The sequence below is a fragment of the Anolis sagrei genome, chromosome 5 (assembly GCF_037176765.1).
Source record: "Anolis sagrei isolate rAnoSag1 chromosome 5, rAnoSag1.mat, whole genome shotgun sequence".
In the NCBI taxonomy this organism is placed as follows: domain Eukaryota; kingdom Metazoa; phylum Chordata; class Lepidosauria; order Squamata; family Dactyloidae; genus Anolis; species Anolis sagrei.
The window spans coordinates 23,993,593-24,006,544 of NC_090025.1; the positions used below are offsets into that span (position 1 = coordinate 23,993,593).

Genomic DNA, 12,952 nt, shown 5'->3' on the forward strand with positions numbered 1-12,952 from the left:
CAGTCTCCACATAGTAACCCATCACTTTTTTTTGGAACTTCAGATGTTATCTGGTCTTCCTCTGTAGTAAGGGAATCCTCAGCATGACGTCAGAGCAAAGGTAATAAATACCTGTAAGCCAACACAATTTTCTTCCCTTCTTCTTTCCTCCTAAAGATATTAATCCATTAAGTGATACATTTTCTCCTGTCTTTCCTTGTCTTCTTTACTTCTGCAGGGCTCAGCACATTTTATATCAAGCTTCAGTGCACCCATTTCCTTGCATTGCCTCAATTGTGTCTTTATTTAAATGTTGCTTAGCAGAGCTATGGAATCAGTGTTGGGTTATGGAAATGAAGCAATAGAAAGAAACAAGTTCAGTCAGTCATATACTGACCTTGGCTTCAAAATAAAAACAAAATAAAAAAACAAAATGACATTGAGATCTGTGGGACCAGCTTTTACATTTTATTTTCTCCACAGCTGACAAACTATGGGCATTTTTAATTCTCCAGCATGAGTGACTGATATTCTTGGGCCAGAGGTCTTTCATTTCAATAGAATTTGCTATCATCCAATGTTTCACATATCTGTTTGAAATCTGAGAATGTAGATATGGATGGTGCACTGTTTATTAATTTATTCAACCAAATATATTTTGTCAGTCTAAACAGCTTGATAATTCACAAAGTAGTGATGAAATACCTTGTGCTATCATTTTACTATAAAAAGATTGTTTTACTGGTTAGTGTACATTTGCAATTAGGAATTGGACAATAGAAAAATGGGAATGAGTTTGAGTTGAAGGTCTAATGCAGTAGTTCCCAACCTTTCTTTGACCAGGGACCACTTTGACCACTCTCCAACATTAGTACCAAAAGGGTTACGAATCAGTTTTTGGTCAACTTTAGATTTGGTTTAGTTATTTGGAGTTCTGATTCAGAAAATTGCACTGGATAGATCACATCAGCTCTGGTTTCCGATACAGAACTTATGCCACGGTGTAGTAGTGTTGAGGCCGTAGACCATATTTTAATTCTTTTGGACCACTGGTGGTCCACGGACCACAGGTTGGGAACCACTGGTCTAACATATGAACTCCAAAGCCCTATTGATTAATCCTCTGCCCATTACTTGGCCAAAGTTATTTTCCTCATCCAGGCAACATACTTGTTTGTATAGTCACACTTTGTATCCCCTAATCCACCCCACTGTTCATTCTCCCTTTTGCCCACCCAGATGCTTTTTCTCTTCCTTTAGGTTCAAGTAGCCAGGCTTAGCTGGTTTTATGGAGCAGGCTGTTAGATCTATATAGCAGCCTTGTATTTAGTCTGGTTTCAGATCTCATTTGTGAGATTTCCTTCCTTAAGCTCAGGATATTAAAAGTAAAAGAGAGAATGTCATGCTACTTTTCACTTCTAAAAGTAAACATGACATCTTATGTAGGCTCTTTCCCACCACCCACCCAAAACAAAGCATGGAGTAGACAGTTGACACAGCAGTTTGGCTTTTGCTAACCAACAGCAGAGGTCCACCCCCACTTCCTAAATGTGTGGCCAACTGCCAATATAGTCAATGAATTCCTCTGTATTCTTGTCAAGAGATTGAGAAGCCAGCATGCTTCCACCACAGTTAAGCTTAACAGCTGCTTTGCATTTCTGAAAGGCTGAAATGCTTGTGTCCTCTTGGAGCAGATCTAGTAAATGTATAGTACTGTTGCATAGTACTCAAGCCCATTCTTGTTGATTATTGTATCATGTAGATTGTGGTTTGCCATGTAAGTGTCCTCTGTTTTTGATCCCTGCTCACCTTTTCTCAAAATACATACCTTATGCATATTGAGATCTATAGCCCATCTTCTTACGGAGAAGTAGCACACGTTGAGACTCACAAATACAATAAAATCAACACATCTGTAATAATCTGGAACTGAGTTACCATGATCAATAACAAAAAAAATAACCTAGTATCAATCATTTATTTTGGAAAGGCTATATTAAAGTACTCCCATGCCTTTTGACAATAAGGATGAATATGCATATGCTCTCCTCCTATGAACCAGTTAGGACGTTAAGATCGTCTGGGGAGACCCTGCTCTCGGTCCCGCCGGCTTCACAAGCACGCCTAGCGGGGACGAGAGAGAGGGCCTTCTCAGTAGTGGCCCCCCGGCTGTGGAACACCCTTCCCACAGACATTAGATCGCCCCCCTCCTTATTGGCATTCAGGAAGAGAGTGAAGACCTGGCTCTTTGATCAGGCTTTCAACTAAGCAGTACAATTGATTGATTACTGGAATATGGATTAATGGACAACGAGATCGGATGCTGATTCTATTGATGAGACGTGATGGATTGTTGTTTTCTGTACTGCTGTATTGATGTTGATGTTAATTGATAGATATTACTGTTTTAAATGATTATGATTTTGTACTGTATTGCTGATACTGGTCGTTAACCGCTCTGAGTCGCCAAATGGCTGAGAAGAGCGGTATACAAGTAAAGTAAATAATAATAATAATAATAATAATAATAATAATAATAATAATAGAAGTCCCCATTGGAAAACATTACAAACAAATGCTGTTGGAGATAAGACCCTACTGTGGGCTGCAAGGGTATACTTGTATGACCGGAATACATAGAATGTTGTCTGTGAAGGATTACACAAAGCTGGTGTTTGTATTTAACACAGGGGTTTGTGTGGCAGAGTGATTGTAAACTGGCCAAGCAGTTTAGTTTATGACATGCATCATTTATTACATAATCCATACCTTTAATCATAGCCTCCCATCCTCAGATATTCATATTCACAGGGTTGTTCTGAAGAGGTTAGTCCATATTTGCTTTTATAATGAATGTGATTGTAAATGGCTTTTGACTACTTATAGTTTAATTATATTTTGACTTTTGTATGTTGTACCGTGGACTCTTAGAATCTGCTAATTCCAGGACCCCAAACGGATACTGAAATGATCCAGGTTCCACTATTTAAATGCATTGTAAAATTGTGCCCTTCAAATAAGATAGCAAAATCAAGTGGGTTTTTTAAAATTAAAAATATTTTCAAGCTGTGGACAGTGAATCTATCGATCAGAATTTTTGTATACGGAAAGCTGACTGTAGTATGTTTTATCTCTGTTTAAATTGTTGTAATCCTTAAATTTCAGAGCCAAGAAAAAGGTGATATGATTATGATGGTTGTTACTAAGAACAATAATATTTGGGAATGCATAATTTGTTTTTGTTTTTCTTTTTTAAAAAAATCTGCAATACTCTAAAGCCTCACACTATATGTTTTCTCTGAAAGTTTTTTTTTTGTAATCTGTCCAGCATAATTGGAAATGGTAATCATTCCATTGTCTTTATATTCTCATGGGACTCTTTCCTAATGGGCTCATTTTACAATTTAATCACAAGATGTTCTGTTGTGTCACATTTCTCTGCAGCTTGTTGATTAAAAAGTGTTCCAAGTCGGTTTTGTACAGATGTAAATTGGGGTATCTTTCCAACTCTAACCAAGAGGAGGGCCTCCCCGGCAGATTTTAACGCTCGTACAGGTTAATAGAGGGGGAAGCGGTCACGAAGATCAGCGTGTTCCAAAGTGTTTAGGGCTTTATAGGTAATCACCTGTGCTTTGAATTGAGACTGGAAACTTATCAGTAGCCAATGGAGCTGCTTTCATAGGGGCATTGTGTGCTCCCTATAGCCAACTCCAGTTAGTAGTCTGGCTGCTGATCTTTGTACCAATTGCAGTTTCCGAGCTGCCATGTAGAGTGCATTGCAGTAATCCAATCTTGATGTCACTAAGGCATGGACCACTGTGACTAAATCTAGCTTTTCGAGATATGGTCACAGCTGGTGCACAAGCCTTAACTGTGCAAAGGTCCTCCTGGCCACCATTGACACATGAGCTTTAAGCATCAGCGCTGAATCCAGGAGGACCCCTAGACTGCAGACTGTGTCCCCATCCAGCACAGGTAGCCAACCTATACCCTCATTGGCCACACAACTGACCAGGAGGACCCCTGTCTTGTCTGGATTAAGCTTCAGCTTGTTAGCTCTCATCCATTAAATTACAGCTGCCAGTCACTGGTCCAGGATCCGGGGGCTTCCTTGGAGTTTAGTGGAAAAGAGTAGTAGAGTTGTGTGTCATCTGCATTTTACTTTGTATATGTGTTTGTTCTAAGGTGGTGGTTCCCAGCATTTGGTTCTCCAGATGCTTTGGACTTCAACTCCCAAAATTCCTGACTGTTCTAAGGCAAAAGTGGGAATCATGTAGTCCTCCAGGTATTAGAATTAGAACAGCATTTCTCAAACTGTGCTCCTCCAGGTGTTTTGGACTTCAGCTCCCAGAAAGCTCAGCATTTAGGAATTGTGGCAGTTGAAGTCCAAAAGTCTGGAGGAGCGCAGTTTGAGGAACTCTGATTTAGTGAATTGTAGGGCTGAAATAACCATTCTAATCCACTCTGCTTCTAATGGAGGAATCTAGTGCTTATACACCCCTACAAGGTGGCCATATAAGCTTTGTTGTTGGTCTTCAAGTCCCAGCAGGCCAAGCAAACAACCTATGGTGAGGAATGGTGGAAGTTGTAATTCAACATCTGCAGGACACTATGAACCCCACCCCTGTCCTAAAGGAAGAGCACAGAAATCTAATGAAGTGTTTATTATCCAGGGGGAGGTGGAAACATGGAGGATATTTGACTGTTGCTTTAGTAGCAGTGTACTTGCAATGTTGAAGCTTTTTTTGAAATCCTACTCTTGCTCCAGATGTTTCACCCTGAATTGCAGAGAGTTTTCATTCTCTTGTAAGAACAATTTCAATTTTATCTTAATGGGGTCTGTGGAGTGGCAGAAAGCTAGTCTTCCATCCAGTGCAGGCTATTTCAAATAAAGCCATGTCAACAAAACTTTGGTTTGACTGCATCTTTCTGAAGTATAGTATGTAGATTAGATTTGCATTTTGAGAGATATAATGTATGGCACTTTCCATGTTGTGTTGTAGTTCTATTGTTGGTTAGTTTCCAAAATATCCTGTGGAAGTTCTTTTATCTGATGCCTGAAAAATATAGGGTGTTAAAACAATTAATACTTCCCTTTCTCATAAAAACAATCATTTTTAGGATGCAATTCAGCTTGTTCAGATGCAATCAGTGGGCTGATTGTGTTCATTCAGCACTACTGCAGGGTATATCCTGATTTTTTTTCTTTTTAAGGAAGTGTTTTGGGGAGTGGAACTTAATCATTTAGTAAATGATGATGATTATGTATAACAATGCACGGAAGCCCATTTTAAGTACATTTAAGCCCCGTTGATTTAAGTAAGAGGTATTTATTTTGCCGTTAAAATTTCTATCCATGAAGCTCTATTCACCCAGTCACATTCCAGATTATTTGCTCTGGGTTGCATATGTGAAAGAGAGTAAGAAAGAGGAGGAAAGATTTAACTTGATGACTCCATCAGCTGCAGGAGGTGGAAAAACTTTGTGAATTCTATAAAAATATCAAAGTAGATGAAAATAGAATCCAGTATTTTTTTAAAAAAAAAATCTTTATTTTTTTAAAGTAACGTTGTCTCTCCATGAGCCAGATGTCTAAAACCTCTGCCTAGAACATTTTGAAAAGTTCATTCTCTGTCCATGAATAACAATGTTATTCAGTCACAACCCCTTTTTGCTGAAAAGGGACTTAGTTTTAAAAGGCTCTGTTCCACTGACCCAGAAAGTGAACATCTGTTGATGTTAAGTTGTGCTGTGTAGGCTAGATTTTAAAATACCCTAACCCAAAAATAATCCACCCAAAAGGGAAAGGGGACAGAGAAGCAGAAAGATACCACTAAAAGAAGTACTATTAAGATTGTTTAAAATCAAATAATAGTGGCTACTTGTAGACCAAAGCTTATATTCGCTTATTTGTTACAACACTCAACTCTGATTTCCTATTTTTGTATAGATGACATTTTGTTTTTCCCTCCCAAGAAGCCTTAAGAGTTGTACATTTGTAGTAGTGTTCTATATGCCTTGTATACTCATGGATAAACCTAAAAAAATTGGTCAAAAAATCAGCCTCCAATACCTGGGTTCACTTATCCATGGGTCAGTGAAAGGACTGTAGTTTAACTCTTATCATAGTAGAGTGGTAAAAGCAAAAGCCTAGTCCATACCAGGATAATCTAAAAGACCAAACACTGATCCTTTCTTTTCTCTCTGCCTTGGTGCAACTTCTGGCCTTTTTTTATGCCCGGGCAGCCCGGGTGTGAGAAAATTGGCTGTCTGCAAGGACGTTGCCCAGGGGATGGATGGATGTTTGATGTTTTACCATCCTTGTGGGATGTGGGAGGCTTCTCTCATGTCCCTCCATGGGGAGCTGAAGCTGAAAAAGGGAGCTCAACTCAATCTCCCCGGATTCGAACCACTGACCTGTCAGTCAGCAGTCCTGTCAGCACAAGGGTTTAACTCACTGCACCACCAGGGGCTCCCTATCTAATACATGAGGTTGATCCATACGTAAGTTATATTTTAAACAAAAGGTTTGCAATCTATATTATTATATTATATTTCATTGCTACAACAATTGGTTGAATGTTTGACAAGTGTCATTAAGCTATTTCTTAAAATATAGATTTAAAGCATGCTCCTTGCAAGGTCAGAAAAGCTCATATCTGACAAAAGATTGTATTCATTTTACTCCTTTGTGGTACTTCAACCATCAGTGAATGCATTCTGCTGATTTAGCTACAGATTAATAGCTTTTGATCTTTCACAAATTGATATAGGAAAAAAATACTTAGCATCTCAGCCTAGTTACTGATTTCTTACTTCGTTTAATTTCTTCTGCAGGAAACTTCCTAGACAGCAGACCCTTGAGGAGTTCTGGGAAAGTGAACATGGAACCCAGGAAAGAAGATGGTGGAAGTACAGCTACCCCTCCCCAGAAGATGTTGTGGTGTCACTGCCATCACTACTGTCCTGAAAACTCAAAAAACAACACCTGCAGGTTGGTGGAACAATGCTTCATAGAAGTTACATATTCTAATTCTTCAAGATCATTTAGCTTAAATGACTTTCAATGAGACTCGCAGCGTCCCTTATTTTACACTAATGGTAAGAAGCTGAAGCCTCCCAGGTATTGGGTTTTTGTTCCCCACTGGTGATTTAGGCCATACTATGTTCTAAACATAATTTGGTGTCACATGATTTAGTTCGTAATATTAAATAGTTGCAGAAAGTTAGAGAAGTGACTGGAATCATGGGGATTAAAGTTAATCTTTTCTTCTTACATCTGTGATCATTCCTCTTATAATAACCCTTCTTCTAATAACAGCATAAAGAATTATTAAGACAATAATTCAATAATTCAAAGACATTCCTATTGCTGGAATGTCTTTGAAAACTCAGGGGAGTAGGAAGCAACCAAATATTCCTCCAGCCATCAGAACATAGCTGGACAGTCCTCAGCTGCTTCCCTCCTGCTGACATAGTCATGTAATGGCTGGGAGGGTAGCCATTAGTTGTCGCCTGCGTCTCTACCCTGACACAGCCAAGTAGTGTGTAGTAGGCAGGGAAGGTGTCATGTGATAGGTCTCTGTTATTGGCCATATGACTTTTAGAGTTCTTGCTAGCATCATGGCCAAACAACTTCCATGTTATAGGAAGTATTAATTTGAAATTATTGATGCTGTTCACATTAGCCTGGCACTTTGAGGGCTGAAAAAGATAGGAAGGTTGAATGGACTTAAAGAAGAGAATTTTCCTCTGTTACTAACTGGCTGACATAGGTCATATAATTATGATCGGGCAGAGAAGGGTTACACTTTTACATGTTTATTTGCTTGATTTTGTGCTACATAACATTTGGGAATTTATCTTCCATCCACTTTCTCTTGGAGATAATGTTTTTTTCAGTTTACAGGCATCATGTACAAGGATTGGCTTTGTACCCCTGGCTGGGGATAGTCTAACTGGAATTACTTTTTAGGGGGTCCAGCTTTTCCATTGGCTGTGGGAGTATGGTGGACCCCATCTGCTTTTCTGTTCCCCACCAGGAGGACTTACCTTATAGAAGCCATGTGGATGACCTCTAAAAGAACACTTGGGGAGGTCTGGAATAACACACACTTTTGGCACATAATATGGGGGAACCCAATGTATTATCCAATAAGCGCAGAGAACATTATCCAAAGTTGTATATCTGTGTACATACATGTACATGCCCCTGAACCTTTAGGTAACAATTCTTGCATTTGATTTATTGTTGCATACAATCATATAGTAGCCTTTAAAAGTATCAAAGGACCGTTTATAGATTTTGGTGCAACAAACTAACATGGTTGTTTCTTTGGAAAATTAGTACATGCTGCTGACTTCCACAGTGAAGGGAATCATTAAATTGATGTTTTATTTATGAGCTTGTACCCATTTGTCAGAGACACCTGAACAGTTATATTCAGATACATCATTTTTCTTGGCAATTTTTCCGATCTTATCATTTTAATATCTCAAAATTGGTTATAGTTGCTTCCAGATTTTTGTGCATTTGCCAGTTCTTATATAAGATAATGTAGTAATTTTAGCTATCCCCATTGTTCTTTTTTGAACTGAGTAAGGGGATTACTCTGACATGTGTAAATAGTAACAGTTAGCCAACTGCAAATATTTATTGGGCTGCATAATTTGCTTGGCTATTTTCCAACTGAAAATGACCAGTTAGTTGTTTTCCCTCCTCTCCCAAAATGGTTGCTTTGCAACTTGAATTTCAGAAGGGCAAGACGATTTGTTTCATGTCTGCAAGTTCAGCTTAGTTTGAATCACGCAGACCTGAGTCGTTTCTTGGGGCCATGGTGTTGGGTTTCCTTTTAACCTACATCATCACAAAGGACATGTAAATACTGTCAGCCTATCTGAAGGAGGTGGTGGCTGAGTACACAGGTGTTTGGAGGACTGATTGATTAACAAGGACCTTTCTCTAGGAGAGGTGAACGCTTTTGAAGGGGTTCCCTAAACCTAGCCTTGTAAAAGGTTATGTTGGCCCTCAGCCTTTTGAAACTTTAATCGCCTCTGAGAATGTGCTCTGCACCTGGGAAGCTCCAAACAGAGGTTTATTTGCTGGTCCTTTATGCACAGCTCTGTATAATAGAGCTTTGATGTTGCCAAGAGACATAATGGGTGCTTTTAAAAAAACTATTGAAGTGTGCACAGGCAAAATCTGTGTATACACAGATTGTTGAGATTGTACACAAATAGTTTTTTCACACGTGACAATATATATGCATACCTTCTTTCTGTCACATTTTTACCAATATAAAGTCTAATAATCTGTGTACATGAGGACACAAATTGGGTCTCTGTTGGACGTAACGTATGAACATTCCTTGAGTATTTTGGATGGAGACACTAGGGAGCAAATCTGGAACCTTATGTTTATAGAACTTCTCTTTCCGTATACTATTCAAAGTAAACTATTGTCTCTCCCAGTAATACTGTGGATCCAGAATTGAGAGATTTAGTTTTATCACATAAAGATTGGTATTGAAATCAGAAAACTACCAGAGACTGAGAAAATTGTAGTGATTTGGAGAGAGACATGCCTCCTTTCATTTTTAAATCAAAGGAAATGAAAAAAGATTATATTCTCAATGCATACATTTATCATAATTAGAAAATACTTCCATAACCCTCTCCCCTCCCAATTACATTTATTTTTCAGGCACTGATAGAAATAATATGTTCAGCTGTTCAATCTCTGTCTCTGTGTTTGTTTATCAAAAGCCACATAAAGGCAACTGCTTTTTTCAAAGAAATACAGAACCATGTTACAACACAACGATGTGGGCATTCATTAAAGATTTTCCCTGACCCACTTCTATTTATCACAGGATGCCAAAACTGCACATGTGTAATGATAAAGTCTCTATAAGTTACATACCAGTCTACAACTCAGAACTGATAATGGTCTTGATTTTACAAGTGGTGTGAGGTTTGATAATGGACCCAGTGGAATACAGATCACTCATCAAGTTCCTTTACTTGAATGCCCTCACACCAAAGGGGACATTCAATGAGATGAAAGAGGTTTATAGTGATGATTCCTCATCATATGATGTAGTTAAGAACTGGCATTGTCAAATCAAATGTGGTTGGACTTTGGTGCAAACAGCTCCAATGCCAGGGTGATCCCACTCTGCTATTGATGAACACACTATCCAGCAAGTGGAGGTCGCCATTTTAGAAAATCGCTGCATAACAATTCATCACTTAGACCAAAATGTCAAAATTAGTGTGGGGTCCATGAAAACAAAATCATCCATCTTCACATGCATAAGGTATCTGCTTGCTGGGTCTCCCAGCTGCTCACATCTTTCCAGAAACAGAAAGTTGAATGTTCTTAGGGTCTATTGACTATGTGCCATGGAAACTAGGAGGACTTTTACAACAGACTAATCACACAGGATGAAAGCTGGCTCCTCCACTATGCCCTGAGACTAAAGTCCAGTCGATGCAATGAAAGCATTATGACTCACCGCCTCCAAAGAAGGCACGTGCCCAACTTTTGGCAGGCAAGGTCATGCTCACAGTATTTGGGGACGAGCACTGAATAGTACTGATAGAATTTCTAGCAAAGGGTACCATAATCACTGGGACATACTGTGCTTCACTGCTGTGGAAATTGTGAGAGGCAATCAAAACCAAGAGACATAGATTGCTCACCAAAGGTGTTGGCCATCTGCAAGACAATTCACCAGTTCACAACTCACATGTTGCCCAAATGGAAGCATGCTCCCGTGGCTTTGAAATTCTACTGCATCCCCCTTATTCACCCGACCTCACGCCATCGGACTTCCACCTCTTTCCAACAATGAAGTTATTTTTGAAGGGCAAATATTTTTCAGATGATGGGACTCTGATTTCCAAAGTCACAACATGGCTTTTGGAGCAATCTGTAGACTTCTACAAGCGAGGTATTTACAGTTGCTTAAAAAGATTGGAGAAGTGTGTGTTGAACAATCTCAAGTACAATAAGAATAAAACTTGAGTTCTGAAAACTAATTCTGCTGTAGTGATTTCAGTATGATGTGGAAAATCTTTCTCCACTTGTAGGTTTTCATAGTGCCCATAGTATAATTGCCATAATAGGATTGTCTATGAAAGCAGTAAGAGTAGATAAAAGAAACAAGAGAGATTAAGTTTACTTCAGGGCCTTTCTCCCTTACGGTTAATAATACACCTCATCTCTGTAAACATCTAAAGCAAATTCAAAGCTTTGTATATTCAGGAGCTGCGTCAACTGGTAACAACTCTTTCCCTTTATTGGGAAAAGGATATGGACTAATGCTTTCTTGTTTGTCCATGAGAAAGACTAAGGTTACTCTCTGTTCTGCTGACATCCAGGAATACACCAAGCAAAGGAGAACTGATTCAATATTAAGTCATAGATGGTCATTCTGCAAGCAAAGCAACTGGCCTACAATGCAATGTCCTTTCTTGTGTGTCCATGGTTCTTAAAGACTTTAAAGTAACACTGTTGCCAACACAACTGAATAAAGAGTTTGCATGAATAGTACTGACACCATTCAAATTGGGTTTCAGAACTACTCATTTGCTGAATTCAACAAATCTAATGTTCATTTAACCACACCACAGGAGGAAATAAATTTGTAAGAACCATTCCACTAACGAGATTTTCATGCAATCCAACACAAGTTTTTTTTCTTTGTCTGTATTTAAGTTACATATTACCAGGATTGTAGCTATGTGGAAGATATGGATTCAATTCAAGTGCCTGGCCTGAGAAATTAAACATTTCTTTAGTCAAGGGGAATATAGTAATCAAAACTATCACATGGGCCTTACTCAATACCCAGGGAACAGAGATGTGTGGAAGAAATATTCCTTTTCCTCATTTACATGAAACTTGATAGAGGTCATATAAAATTACACATGATGTGGAGAAAACAGATAGGAAGATCTAACCGGCCTTCCCTTTTCCATAGTCCTAGAATCTGCAGTAACCCAATTAAGCTAAAGGAAGTGCTTTTCACATAGACAATATGTCAGCCATAGAATTTGCTGCCTCAAAGTGTGGTAGTTGTCACATGGAAGCCATTAGAAAAATGGATAAAGGATAAGGGAGTCAATTATTTTCATTCACAATTGTTACATTTCTTCCCATATTGGAGACAGTATGCTCTTACCTTTATATACTAGTTGCTAGGGAACACAAACAGGAGTCCAGGAATATAAAAATCTGTTTTATGTGAAGCCAGAACATTGGTCCATCTAGGTCAGTATTATTAATTCTGACTGACGGCAGCTGTTCAAGGCTTCAAGAAGGATCTACAGATGAACCTAGGCATAGAAGCTAGGGCAATCTAGATGAAAAGTATAATCTCTGCTATAGAAGTACAATTCCTCTCATACCCTGCTTGTTGGATTTCCATTGGCAGAATGCTAGATAGGTGTTTGATTCATTTGTGCTCTTGTGTTCTTGTCAGTATTTGTCAAAGCAGAGTGATACTAAGTTTCAGTATTGCAGACTAATAGAGATTACAATGTTTACAACATTGATTTTGTAGTTAGTTGAGAGTAACACCCAATCCAAACACTCAAGGTCATATATGATAACATGATCTCACCATTTTAGTCTGCAAGGCACTTTTTAAAAGGGATGAGGAGAAATTGTGATCTCTTATTGGGGTCATGTGACACCTACTCACAAGGAGCATGGGTCAGTTGTAATGCACGAATGTTATATGTAGTAGGCTTCTGATTGAGGTATTTGCATTTCCAGTAGGAGGATGTCCCAAGGTTTTGACTCACCCTAAGAAGGCCTTCAAAATTTGCTAAGATTAGACTTTTACCATAGCTTAACCTACTTCTGACCATTGAGTTTCTTACTGAAATGGAAATAGAGCTACTTGGAAAAAGACAGAACGAAATGCTTTGAAAGTTCCTGCCTCTGGTACAGGGAGAGAAGAAA

General features: G+C 38.8%; 1 protein-coding gene across 3 annotated transcripts in view; it reads left to right on the forward strand.

Annotated features, from left to right (window-relative positions):
* Positions 1 to 12,952, forward strand: part of BMPR1B (bone morphogenetic protein receptor type 1B) — a 236,160-nt gene that overhangs the window by 192,986 nt on the left and 30,222 nt on the right. For all 3 annotated transcript variants that reach the window (XM_060779213.2, XM_067468601.1, XM_060779214.2), the window contains one exon: positions 6,817 to 6,973. In XM_060779213.2, the coding sequence (XP_060635196.2) occupies positions 6,817 to 6,973 (157 nt within the window). The remainder of the gene's footprint in view (positions 1 to 6,816; positions 6,974 to 12,952) is intronic.